The sequence below is a fragment of the Myxine glutinosa genome, chromosome 6 (genome assembly GCF_964187855.1).
Source record: "Myxine glutinosa chromosome 6, kmMyxGlut1.1, whole genome shotgun sequence".
Taxonomy (NCBI): domain Eukaryota; kingdom Metazoa; phylum Chordata; class Myxini; order Myxiniformes; family Myxinidae; genus Myxine; species Myxine glutinosa.
The window spans coordinates 109,133,322-109,146,673 of NC_136266.1; the positions used below are offsets into that span (position 1 = coordinate 109,133,322).

At 44.9% G+C, this 13,352-nt stretch overlaps 1 protein-coding gene across 11 annotated transcripts in view; it reads left to right on the forward strand.

The window, feature by feature from the left end:
* NCOR1 (nuclear receptor corepressor 1) overlaps positions 1-13,352 on the forward strand; it is a 376,183-nt gene that overhangs the window by 108,995 nt on the left and 253,836 nt on the right. For all 11 annotated transcript variants that reach the window (XM_078780340.1, XM_078780342.1, XM_078780346.1 and 8 more), the window contains exon 2: positions 6,844-7,007. In XM_078780340.1, coding sequence (XP_078636466.1) covers positions 6,900-7,007 — 108 coding nt within the window. In that variant the 5' untranslated portion in view covers positions 6,844-6,899. The remainder of the gene's footprint in view (positions 1-6,843; positions 7,008-13,352) is intronic.

A 13,352-nucleotide genomic window follows, 5' to 3' on the forward strand; every position in this document is an offset into this window, starting at 1 on the left:
AAAAGATCAGAACCTGCATGATGTTATAACATGTTAGATCAGGTCATTGAATGGATCAGAACATGCATGACATTATTAGATGTTTCATGAGGTCATTGAAAGGATCAGACCATGCATGACATTATAACATGTTAGATCATGGCAATAAGAGCATCAAAACATGCATGATATTATAAAATGTTAGATCAGGTCATTGAAAGGATCAGACCATGCGTATTATAACATGTTAGATCAGGTCATTTAAAAGATCAGAACATGCATGATATTATAACATGTTAGATCAGGTCATTGTAAGGATCAGACAGACAACGTGTTAGATCAGGTCATTAAACGGATCAGAGCATACATGACATTATAACATGTTAGATCAGGTCATTGAAGGCATCAGCAAATACATGGACATTATTAGATGTTTCATGAGGTCATTGAAAGGATCAGACCGTGCATGACATTATAACATGTTAGATCAGGTCAATGAGAGCATCAAAACATACATGATATTATAAAATGTTAGATCAGGTCATTAAAAGGATCAGACAGACCATGTACGACATAACATGTGAGATATATATATTTTTAATACAAGATCGATGCTCGTGTAAGAGCTAACATTAATCACAAAAAGACAAACTGACACATAAAACATATGATAAAGGGAGCAGGAGACAAGATGGGGAGAGAGAGGGAAACACACAAGTGCAACATTTGAGAGCAGGGACATCGGAAGATCTATGGGAGGGAGAGGGCTTGGGGGGAGGAGGCATGGGAAGGGGGGGGGGGGGATGGGAGAGGTATAAAACATGTGGACACTGCAAGGACTTCCAGGAAAGAAGTCGGTATTTCAAAAAAGTGGAATTGGGGTGAAATTAGCGGGGATAGAAAAGATCAAGGTTTTGGATGGGGGAAGATAAGAGATGGTGGTGAACAGCTGTTTTAAAGACCTGGAGGGAGGAGTGGGATTGAAGAGAGTGAGGGGGTTTGTTCCAGAGGCGGGAGAAAAGAGGAATGAAAGAGTGGAAGTGAATAGAGAGTCTTGATTTTTGTCAGTTTAACCATAAGAGGGTTGCAGGCAGATCAGTGCGACCTGTAGGAATATTTTGGGGAACAGAGCACAGACAGAGCTGGGGGAGCTAGGCCGGAGAGGAGTCGGTAGAACACAGAAAGACTACCAACCTGCCTGCGGTGAGTGAGTGAAAGGCCCTTGGAGTTAACTTCATCGCAGAAGATTCCAATGATTCTGAAAGCTTTGGTTTCGACAGCGTGAAGCCGAGCTAGGTGTGAGGAAGAAGCACCAGCCCAGAGGGGAGAACAGTATTCCATTGAGCTGCGGATGAAAGCCTTGTATGTGGTGAGGAGCTCAGGTCTGCCAAGGAAGGACTTCGCATGATGGAGGATGCCCAGTCGGCGACTGCCTTTGGAGGCCAGCATGGAAATGTGGTTTTCCCAGGAAAGATCATGGCAGATTGTGAGACCCAAAAGCTTGCGTGACAGAACTTCTTGGAGAGGATTGTTCAGAAAGTAGATGGGAGGGTTGTCCAGTCGGTCTTTTCGGTGAGACATCGTAAGAGTGTGAGATTTGTCAGGATTGAAAGACATGTTCCACTTGCTTGACCAGTCTGCAATTTTGTCCTGGTCTGCAGAGAGTGAGTAGGCTGCAGACTGCCGATCTGAGGGATGAGGTATGGAGCGGCAGAGAGTGGAGTCATCAGCCAAGAGATAGAGAGTATTTTCCAGAGAGTCGGAGAGATCATTGATGAAGACCAGAAAAAGCACAGGGCCCAGAACACTGCCTTGGGGAACTCCAGCCTGAACAAGAAGGGGAGATGAGATAAATTGGCCCATTCATGTGGATGTGGAGATTCATGTGGAGATGTGGCCCATTCAGGGCCACACGTTGACTCCGACCACAGAGGAAGTCCGCAAGCCATGTGTTACGGATTCGTCACTTCCGTTGTTGTGGTTTTCATCCAGTGTAAACATTTTTGATTCCATGTACTATTATTGTTGTCATTTAAAGGAAATAGATATTTCTATTTTCAAAAGTTAAAAAAGTTAATGTTTTAAATAAAACCGGAACCGGACGACGAAGAAGAGGAAGAGGAGAAAAGAAGGCGGAGCGAGTGAAGTTGGAGAAGAAGCCTAGTCGCTTCGAGTTCTGGAGCAAATGTTGACGAACGGAGGTCACTAGCGAACTTTGGGTTTCCCAGGAAAGGGATTCCTGCGACAGAGTTGTTACCGCTGTAACAGATTAACCTGTGTGTCAGGTTTTGCGATCGATTCCGAAGAGTATCATCGTCGCGCCGTTACGTCTCGAGTACGGGCCATCGGCCATTTTGACTCGCGCGCTTTGCGCGTCGAGCAAGGTTCCTTTGCTTCGTCAGCCGTTTTCACCGCATTCAGACATTTATCTGGTGTGTGTGTGTGCAACGTGGATTTTGAAGGTAAATCTGAGGTTCGCCGACTGTGAGCCATGAAACGTCCATACCCGAAGGTGTGATTTCCCAGTCGCCTGGAGGGCGCCTTTGGATTTCCCAGTCGCCTTGAGGGCGCCTTTGTGCAGCTTTGGCCGCGTGACGGTGACTGTCATCCGAACGGGATTCTGGTCTCGATTGGACATCGTTCTGTCGATCGCTGGAGCGGATCAACTTTAGCTTGAAGCCGGGATCGACTTTGGCTTGAAAGCGGAATCAACTTTGGTTTAAAGCCGGGAAAGAGACATTGGGAATGTTCTTGTTTCACTCTTTTGGAGCACAGTGAGTTATATATTACGAAACTGATGGTACCATCAGAGGAGATATTGATTGTACTTTTGATTACTATTATTGTTGTACTGTTGTTCTTGTGTGATCTTAATACAATATTTGCTTGTTGGTAACAATTGGTGTGGCTTCACCATTGATCTTTGACATACAGAATAACACATTTTTCTGCCGTGACTCCTCTCGGGGCTCGGAGGTACAGCGTGACCAGGGGGTCGGGGAGGAGCACGTAACACATGCATGGAGATTTCCATGGATACCATAGGAGGAGAGTTTTGTGAGCAGAGCGGGGTGCCAGACCGTATCGAAGGCACGTGATACGTCAAGGGAGACACCTCTGATTTACTGTTTGGCATTAAGGACCTCCATCCATTGTTGAGACAGCAGAAGCAGCATGTGCAGAGAAGAATGACATGGTCTGAATCTAAACTGATGATCCGAGATCAAGCCATTGGAGAAGAGGAAGGATTTGATGTCAGAAACGATGACTGATTCCATGACCTTGCTGATTGTTGGGAGCAGGCTGATTGGTCTGTAGTTGCAAGGATCTGTTTTTGCACCTTTTATGTGTAAAGCGGTAATGTTGGCTGATTTCCAAGCAGATGGTAGATGACCTTGAGCAAAAGAGAGGGCGAACAGAACAGAGAGAGGGTGAGATGGAGCAGCAGAGCAGGATTTTAGGACCCATGGGCTGATGCCATCTGGTCCAGTTGCAGAATCAGAGTCAAGGATTGACAGAAACTTCTCCACCTTGTCAGCAGAGAAGGACATAGAGTCCAGGAGCAGCTGGGTTCGAATGCGAAAGGTGGGTACAGAGAGAGATGGGTTCGGGACACAATATTTTGAGGCAAACACAGAGTTGAGGCATTTGGCTTTTTCACGTGCAGTGTCAGCTGTGTAGCCATTTGAGGTAAGGGAGGGGATGGAAGAGGAACAAACCCCAGAAACAGATTTGACCAGATGCCACCAGGATTTGGAGGAGGGAGACAGGTTTGAGAGTTCAGTCTTGAGAGTAGAGAGATGTTGTTTCATGGTGCTCCTGAGCGTAGACACACACTTGTTTCGAGCTTTGTGAAAGGAACCTTCAGTTGGATTAGCCTTCCATGAGGTGAAGGCAAGTTGCTTCATGGCAACTGCCTCACCACAAGCTTCAGTGTAGCATGGACGGGAGGAAGGGTATGACAACTGAAGACGAGATGGGATAAATCTGTGCATGAGAGAGAGCAGTTTACTTTGGAAGAATTCCCAGGAAGAGTTGATGTCAGAGGCAGTAGAGATGGGAGACCAGTCCAGATGATTGATGGCTGCATGAAGACCGTGCCAGTCAGCCTGAGTGAAATGCCAGACTCCTCGGCGCTGAGGAGGCTCTCTGAGAATGGCCAGGGAGATGTCCACTTTAACAAGCACATGATCAGAAGAAGAGCAGCAGACATTTGCAGGGAAGTTAGTCATAACCAAGTCTGGAAGAGAAGATACTCCTTTGACTGAGATCTGGATCGAGAAACTAACAGATTGTGTCAGTCCCAGTGAGTCGCAGAAGTCCTTTGCTGAGATGCCATGGCTGGTGTGAGAGGAACCCACACCCAGCCAGCTGGCATGATGACAGTTGAAGTCACCACATATGAGGAAGAGAGAGTTGGGATGAGTGGATTGAAGTTGATCCATGTTGTCAGACAGAGATGTAAATGGAGTCATCACTTTTTGGAGGACGGTACATAACACATTTGAACAAAAGGTGGGTGCGTAGAGGAAGCCGTAGCCAGAGGTACTTCTGGAGGTGGGGTGGTGAGAGGGCAGTGCAAGGAGAGTGAGGAAAATAGTTTTTGATAAAGATAGCAACCCCACCACCAGGACGAGGTTCAGGTCTATCATACCGGATGGAGGAGGGAGTAACCAGGAAGAGATATTAAGGAATCAGAGACATCTTGGAGGAAAGTTTATGTTTAGCAGATTACATCTGGTTTGTCAGAAGCAACCTGTATGGCGAGATCAATCAGGTTTGAGTGAAGGCCCCGGATGTTTGAGATCCATACCTTTGAGGAAGAGGGAGGGGTAGCAAGGCCGCTTCAAATAACAAAACTAACGATAATAGCATAATATGAATGCTATTACAAAACAATATTAATACCATTAGTATCCAACCTCCACAAGGTGTTTTTCCTCCTTGAACAAACATCGAGTCAACGTTTATAAATATAATAGCTTATTATGGCGTTTTCGTGGGAGCAAGGATCTCTACCAGAATGAAAAATATTATAAACCACAAATACGTATGATTAGCTTTTTAAACAGTCACTAATGCTGTTTATAACACTAAATAAAGTTATGTCGAGGAATCCCGACATCCGTGAGGTAAATTATACTTACAGAACTGAGTGAAGATCTACGATTCTAGATAAAGCCGTCGGTCTCAATGGTCTTTATGTTATAGGCCTTTGAAAATGCATTTTGTTCTATAAACGGTAACTTTCATCGAGTTTTATTCCCGTTTTTTTTCAACCGAGTCTAAAACCATGTTAGCGACTGTGAAAAATGAAATGAGATATCGAATTAGAGTTGAAATAAAACTGTGAGAGAGAGCAAGACACCGCGGTCCAAACAAAATAGGCCTCAAAGTGATGTGAGACAACAAAATGGTGGATATTTGTTTTTGAAGCCCCTCCCAGACCGGGTGTAACCACTCTCCCAGACAGACGTTTCACAGACAGACAGACAGACAGACCGAATCACCTACGGAGAATATATATATAGATGTTGGGCTCAGATCATTCTGGAACATTAACAGACAAAGTTGCTGGAGGCATTATGTTTTTGGGTTGAACTTCCGGTTGTCCGACCAGATCATAAACTTGGCAAAAGTATGTATAATGATGTGATGCAAAGATAAACTGATTAGATTATGGGGTCAAGAGGTTAAAGGTCAGAGGTCATGTCAGGGAAAAATGTAATATTTGAGAACAGCTGACGTGATTTAAATCAAACTTGGTATAAGTATGTATAATGATGTAATAATGTGGGTAGGCGCATATCGGTCTACGTCGCAATGTAAAAGAGTACGGTTCTAGTTTCTAAATTATTTCGGAAGCGAATGAGGTTGTGCTTATACACCGCCCACGTTATTTTTTCTTCATTTCGCGAGCAATTGAGGCTGTACTTATATTTACCGTATGTTTGTGCAATTCGCATTAATGGCTAAAGCACATCAAATAAATCGCGCCTAACGTTTTGATCTGTTCGTGTTTGGAATCCCGTATCGACCTGGTCCCATTTCCCATTCCCTTCTTACAAATATTTCATCGGACGTATTCCATAACTTTGTGTGTGTTGTAATGCTCTGTGTTGTGTTAGGTTTTGTGCACCTGTCATTTTGACGGGCTTTTCCGTACAAAACAACAGCAAAAAATAATAATTGTTGGTCGTTAAAATCCCACGGTGTCTTTTAACAAAGAGTAAGCAAGTTGTGACTGGCATCCTGAACGATTTATAAATGACTCTCACACTCCACCCAGTGTATAGTATACCCAGCATCATAGGTACACTCTATATTGCAATGCCTTAAAACTGCAATTCTTGCTTTCCTCAAATATACCTTTCTGGCATTGTTGACGTGCTGTGGTGCAGCTGTGGTTGCTGTGGTGCAACAAGGTTGTGGATTGGAAACGTAAACATTATTTATTTCTGCACACAGTGATTATTGCGTGTTACGTCAAAAGCTGTTGCTTTAAAGCATTTTTCCAATCCCTTCACAAAAATTCCTCTGGCGAAGAGATCCGTCATTGCAGCTACCAGGCGTGCACAGTTTGTAACTGCCTGGAATATAAGGTTAAATGAAGTGTGGAGCATGGCACAGTATTTTGGATTGTCACCCCATATCATTAATGTAATGACATTGGACGTGAGTGGGTGCACATCAAGGAGATCATTCAGGAACACACGTTTTGCAGTGTAACAGGCATACAGTACGCTTTTCATGACATTTAACTTGAGGACATTTTAAAATCAAAATTCCTGCAACTTTGCTGCAAAAACGATGCAATCTCATGTTAGCTATTGACCCATCTTTTATTTCCTCATTTGCTTCCAGCATTGACTCAAGTGGAGGATGTGTGGGGCTGCTGGCGCTGGCTGTCGCCTGTCGTAATGTCGGGCTTGGCCTATCCCACAGGCCAGCCAGGCTTCTCTGCCGAGCAAGGCCGTTACCCATCGGCAAATATCCAATACGCCTTCCCCACAACACGCCAGGTCCAGGTAAGCTCCAGCACAACGTCAGTCTATCCAGCAGCATCACTTCTTTGCTGTCTGTAGCGGTTATTTATTGTTCAAAACTCTACTTGATAAAAATATGTTTGGGAATCTACATGTTGCTTAACTTCACCAAAATGTAACCAGGTTGGGGGAGGTCATAAATATATTACGTACTTGAGAATGGTAGAATATTGGTAAATGTTAGTAAAATTACTGGAGCTGTCCTTAGCTGTGCTTGAAAAGCACAGCTCACTATAGATCAGTGATTCTTAACCTTTTTAAAGGTGCCGAACCCTAACGAAACCCACCGAACACTCGCGGAACCCCTCAAATTTGACAAAAAAAATTGAGAAGAATTGCATCTTAATGCGTTTTCTGTTCTTCTTTTCGTGAGGCGATCTGGGAAATGCGTGGTTTTGTTTTGGCAAGGGCCACCCTCAAATCATTTTCGCATGCCAGCCTGCTCCTTTTCTTTGTTTTAATGTCCACCAGTTTCGAAAACGCATGCTCGCAGAGATACGTTGTAACGAACGGCATGAGGATCTCAAGGGCAATTTTAGCGATGTGAGGATACCCTTCCATTTGGCGGCACCAAAATGTTGGGAGCATTGTTGTGCCGAAGAGTTGTTGTTGAGTCTGGCTCTGCTGAAGTTCGATGAGGTCGTTGAGGTATTGGTCGTTGACATCTGCTGTTGCAACGTCGAAAGTAAACGGCTGCCGCACCCATGCTGGGTGTTGCTCTTGGTCGGGGAAGTAGCCGTCAAATGACTTTCCCCGCTCATCCAAGTGCGTGGCAATCGCTTGCTTCAGCTCCCCCGGTACAGCAGTGCCTCCAACTTCAGACTCATCTTCGATCCCGCTCACGCACTCGTCCAGTCGCGAAAAGTTCGCGAAGTTGTCGTTCTCTGTTCGCCGCCTCCACAACGGTAACTTCTTTCGGAAAGCGCTCAGCTTTTCTTCAGATTCGATGACATTTACTCCACCGCCCTGCATCTGGCAATTGAGATGATTGAGTGCGTCAAAGATGTCAGCCAAGTACGCCAAGGCGAGGATGAACTCTGACTCTTGGAAGTGTGTTGCATGGCAATGCTGGTGTTCTCACAAAAATAGGGTTCATTCTACATGCAAGGCAAAAACATGGCTCACTACCTTCCCTCGTGATAACCATCGAACGTTAGAGTGGTAGAGAAGGACTTCGAATTCAGAGCCGATTTCATTGCACAGCTCTTTGAAGATGCGATGATTCAGAGCACGGCTTCGCACGTAATTCACAGTTTCAACGACGATTTTCTGAACATTGGCCAGTTTTGGAGGCAGGGTTTTTGATGCCAGCGCGTGTCTGTGCAGGACGCAGTGCATGACGATGATGTGTGGTGCATCGGCCTTCACCAGCGCTCCAAAACCAGAGTTGCATCCCAGCATGGCTGGAGCTCCGTCCGAGCAAACTGCAGACACCATGTTCCACGAGAAGCCGTTGCTTCTGAAGAAGTCGTCCACAAGCTTCTTCACGCCAGCTGCCTTCGTCGTTGTTGTGAGAGGCTTGCAGAACAGAAAGTCTTCCTTGATCTCGTCTCCTTTTACATAACGTACAAATAAGATGAGCTCGCTCAAATTCGAAACGTCGGTGGTCTCGTCGAGTTGAAGGCTGAATTTCGTCGGGCTCGCGACTAAATCTGCAACTACCTGGGCGAAGATATCGTCGCTCATGTCGTCGATTCTGCATCTGATGGTGTCATTTGAGAGTGGAACGAGAGACAACTTGTTTTCAGCAGCTTTTCCCAGCATGATGTTGGCCATCTTCAACACGGCCGGTTTGATGAGTGTCTCGCCAACGGTGTGCGGTTTGCCCTGCTTTGCGATCAGGTACGCAACTTCATACGACGTGGTGAGGATCGGTTTGTCAATTGGAACGAAGCCAAGAGTGGGCAAGGTAGCACTTGCGTCGAATCGGACTCTCTGCAATTTGAATTCATCCAGCGTTGCGTCTTTGTACTGCCCCTCGCCGTGCAGTTTTTTGAAGTGTTCCCGTAGTTTTGCTGGTGCTCGGCTGGAGTTGCTCAACCTGACATTGCAAAGCATGCATTGAGGACACTGACTTCCATCCCGTTCCGTCAAACACGTGAACCCGTACCGCACGTAATCCTCCGACCGCTTCCTTTTTTAGCTCGACATACTGCAAAAAAAAGAAAAAAAAGTAACAAGCTTATCTTAATTGATTTTGGGCAAATAATTATATGACAAAAATTAAAAAAGGAACATGCTTAAATATAATCAGTACCCCTCTGAAAACTGAGAAATTTTAACGAAGAAAACAACTTGTAGTTACGATGACGGGATTTATTATCTACTCAACTCTATGTCACCTCAAATCCCATTATAATATTACATAGAAAACTGCGAATTGTTAGTTTTGAATTGCGACCATAGGAGTTATGTCACCTCCACCTAATTTTCTGAGTAATTCAATCATATCTTATAATCACCATCCACTTTTGACTTTAATATAACTCTGAACCCGCCCTGCATATCCACAAACATTTCCAACTTACTTTTCAATTAATCAGTAACTCCAAAGTAAGGCGCGACCAATGACGCACGGCACACGGCAAGCTAATCGAGGCTATTCACTGGAATTTCTGAACACCTGCAAAGTCCAAAATCCAGTAAGTAAGTAAGCGAGTAAGCACCATCAACAGAATAATTAGCAAGTTGCTCATTGATTCAACTTACTACAGTCAGTGTGAAACAACTTATCTTAAACACAGACCAGAGAAACCATGAATGGGATGAGAATACAATTACAAATAACATTTCCATTCGTTCGTAACATACATAGCAAAATAATAATAATATTAATAATAAGCGTAATTACACATAGATTCAAAATTGATACAAAACTAAAAAAAACAAATAAACAAATTGCAATGCATTTCGGAGGACCTCCGCCGAACCCCTGAGACTGGCTCACTGAACCCCTGGGGTTCGGTCGAACCCAGGTTAAGAACCACGGCTATAGATGGTGATATTAATAAAGTGTTGGTGGTGCAATGTCGGTGGTTTGCCAGACTCGGTGGTGTAATGGTTAGAGCACCCGCTGCGACTCTGGGAGGTCGGCGGTTCAAACGCCATGTCGACTCATTCCCAAAGACTTTATAAATGGTACGTGTGTGCTACTTCCTTGCTTGACGTTCAGTATTTAAAATGATAAAAGCACAGGCGATCCCCATAGGTTGGCATCCATGGGTAGGAGGAAATTCCTCTTGAGGAAATGTCCCGCTGAGTGAGGTGAGAAAGGCGGCGACATTGTTGTGACGTCGTTGGTACCCAGAGTATCCCGGGAAGTGACCGCACTGCCCCCAATCTCAGCGGTTGTTGCTTCGTGTGCGTGTGCGTGTGCGCGCCAGCTTGATTACGAGCCTGAGATCTTGTACAAATATAAAAATAAATTAGATCTCTTTAAAATGGACATTTATATTATGTAAAAGCAGCAGCAATTACTTTCCACCAAAGAACATTTTCCAACTGCAAAGCATGCATTGTAATTATAGAGCTCTTAAAAGTGCTTTAGTTTAAAATCTCACGATTTTCTTTTTACCCACAATGCAAATTATGTTTTTTTTGTTTGTTTTTTTAAAATTCCCCACACTTACTCAGTTGATCACACCATTGCCTGTCATGACCATTAATATGTATGTTTGCCTATTTGTCGTTTTTCACCAAAAGTAGGTAATCCTTTGCTTACAAATATTGCGAGCAGTTGATGTGATGCGTGACTTGTTGACGAAACCGGTTTTGTTTTGCACTCGAGTCTAAGCTCTTGGAAAAGCAAAAACACAAGGGGCATCAGATTTGTATTAAGAGGTCACTGTGTACTTTGTCCCGATTCTTCTCGCACAAAATCTGCATTGGAAACAAAGCCATTGTTTATATAATGGTGAGGTTCATTCGTTCGATTGTTAGCAGCACGTGTCTGTAGGTTTTTGCAGTCGCTCTTGTATGGCCAGGGCAATGTCGATTATGCAATGCCTGTTTTTGGTTGGAGCAGGAATTTGTAATTTATTTAGGGTGCTGGCGGTGACTTTCCTTCTCTTTGCGGAGGACAGCGTGGGACTTTTACCGTCCGTCAACTAATGCCAGCGGATTAGACACCCGGCTGCACATCCACCTGATGGAGGGCGCACACATTGATGCCTCGTTCTGCATTTGAAACACCAGGATGATATTTTATAGCTGGTTCAGGATTTCAAACACAGACTAGAGGCGAGCTTGCCTACCCGGCATTCCCATTTGCGTGAGGTAATGTCTGTGCTCATTTTGGTTCATATCCTTTAGAATGTGTTTTAAAAAATAATTGTTAAATGCCAAACTCAGTTTAATTGTACGAGCATATGAGACCCGTCTCTTCGCTGACAGGAATACTGATCTTTGCTGTGATGGCTAATCTATGGGGCAAGAACACAAAAGGTTTCCTGGGAGATCCTGTCCTCCGTGCAGGGATAACCAGCGTTGCAAGTTGGCGTTTGCAATTTCGCCATGTGTGCCACATACATGTACCATGTACCCACACACAAACCTTCCTTCCTTTATTTTTGTGTCACAAACCTTCCCGGAAGTTCCCTGAATCCACCATCTTTGGTTTCATTGAAATCCGTGAATTCGTTCTCAAGTTTCAGCACAACAGACAGACAGTCCCATGTGGTTTGTTGTTCTGAATTCCGTTTCTTTCATGCATGTCAGCACTTTGCTTCATTTTTTACCTTCAATTTGTATCTCGACCTTCAATCACTCATCGATGACATGTCCGTCCCACGTTTTGGACTGAATTTGGATTTCTGTGAAATTTCTTCATTACTTTGGGGAATATGTCTCAAGAACCAAGTTCAACAGCAGCTCTGAATACTAATCAAGATAGCCAGCTCTGAGACTCTGCAGAAACAATAGCAACGTGTTGCTTCAAGAGATGCTGCGGAACCTTTTTGAAAAATACATTTTGGTCATCGGAAAATACGCAGCACATTGTTGACTCTTTATGTTAATCTTTATGCCAGTTGGCTTTTGCTGTACATGGCCTTGGTTGAACTGTCCCAGAGCACAGGTGTTATTTCACAGGTTTAGGTGTCATGAATGAATAAAGGAATTGTGTCAACAACTTCAAAAGATGTGCAAAGATCGAATTTAGCTTCTGAAATAATCGTTATTGGGTCGGACATGCTCCAGCTTATTTGGTCCGAGATCAATGTGTGTTTTGCTTTGTTTACCAAGACATTGAAGAAACGGAAAGGCTGCACACTTGCTTTATAAACATATTTATGCTTTTGAAGTTTTTCATAAATGGGATATTGAGCTTTTATCCCACTTTAATATTTCCTTCTTGCAAACATCACGTGCACCCTTTCTCATTTCTTCTCCTCTCTCGTCACTTCACCTCACCCTTCCATCCTGTCCACCTCACCCTTCCTTCCTGTCCACCTTACCTTTTTTGCCTGTCCACCTCACCCTTCCTTCCTGTCCACCTTACCTTTTTTGCCTGTCCACCTCACCCTTCCTTCCTGTCCACCTTACCTTTTTTACTTGTCCAGCTCACCCTTCCTTCCTGTCCACCTTACCTTTTTTGCCTGTCCACGTCCACCTCACCCTTCCTTCCTGTCCACCTTACCTTTTTTGCCTGTCCACCTCACCCTTCCTTCCTGTCCACCTTACCTTTTTTGCCTGTCCACTTCACGCTTCCTTCCTGTCCACCTTACTTTTTGCCTGTCCACTTCACGCTTCCTTCCTGTCCACCTTACCTTTTTTGCATGTCCACTTCACCCTTCCTTTCTGGCCACTTTACTCTTTTTGTCTGTCCACTTCACCCTTCCTTTCTGGCCACCTTACTGTTTTTGTCTGTCCACTTCACCCTTCCTTCCAGTCTACCTCGCCCTTCTTTCCTGTCCACCTCGCCCTTCTTTCCTGTCCACCCCACCCTACCCTTACTGTGCTACCCACCCCTCCATTCTCTGCTGTCCGTCTCACCCTCTCCCCCCCCCCCCCTCTCTCTCTCCCCCCCTCTCTTTCTTTCTCTCTCTCTCCCTCTCTCTCCCTCTCTCTCCCTCTCTCTCCCTCTCTCTCCCTCTCTCTCTCCCTCTCTCTCCCTCTCTCTCTCCCTCTCTCTCCCTCTCTCTCCCTCTCTCTCCCTCTCTCTCCCTCTCTCACCCTCTCTCACCCTCTCTCTCCCTCTCTCTCCCTCTCTCTCCCTCTCTCTCCCTCTCTCTCCCTCTCTCACCCTCTCTCTCCCTCTCTCACCCTCTCTCACCCTCTCTCTCCCTCTCTCTCCCTCTCTCACCCTCTCTCTCCCTCTCTCTCCCTCTC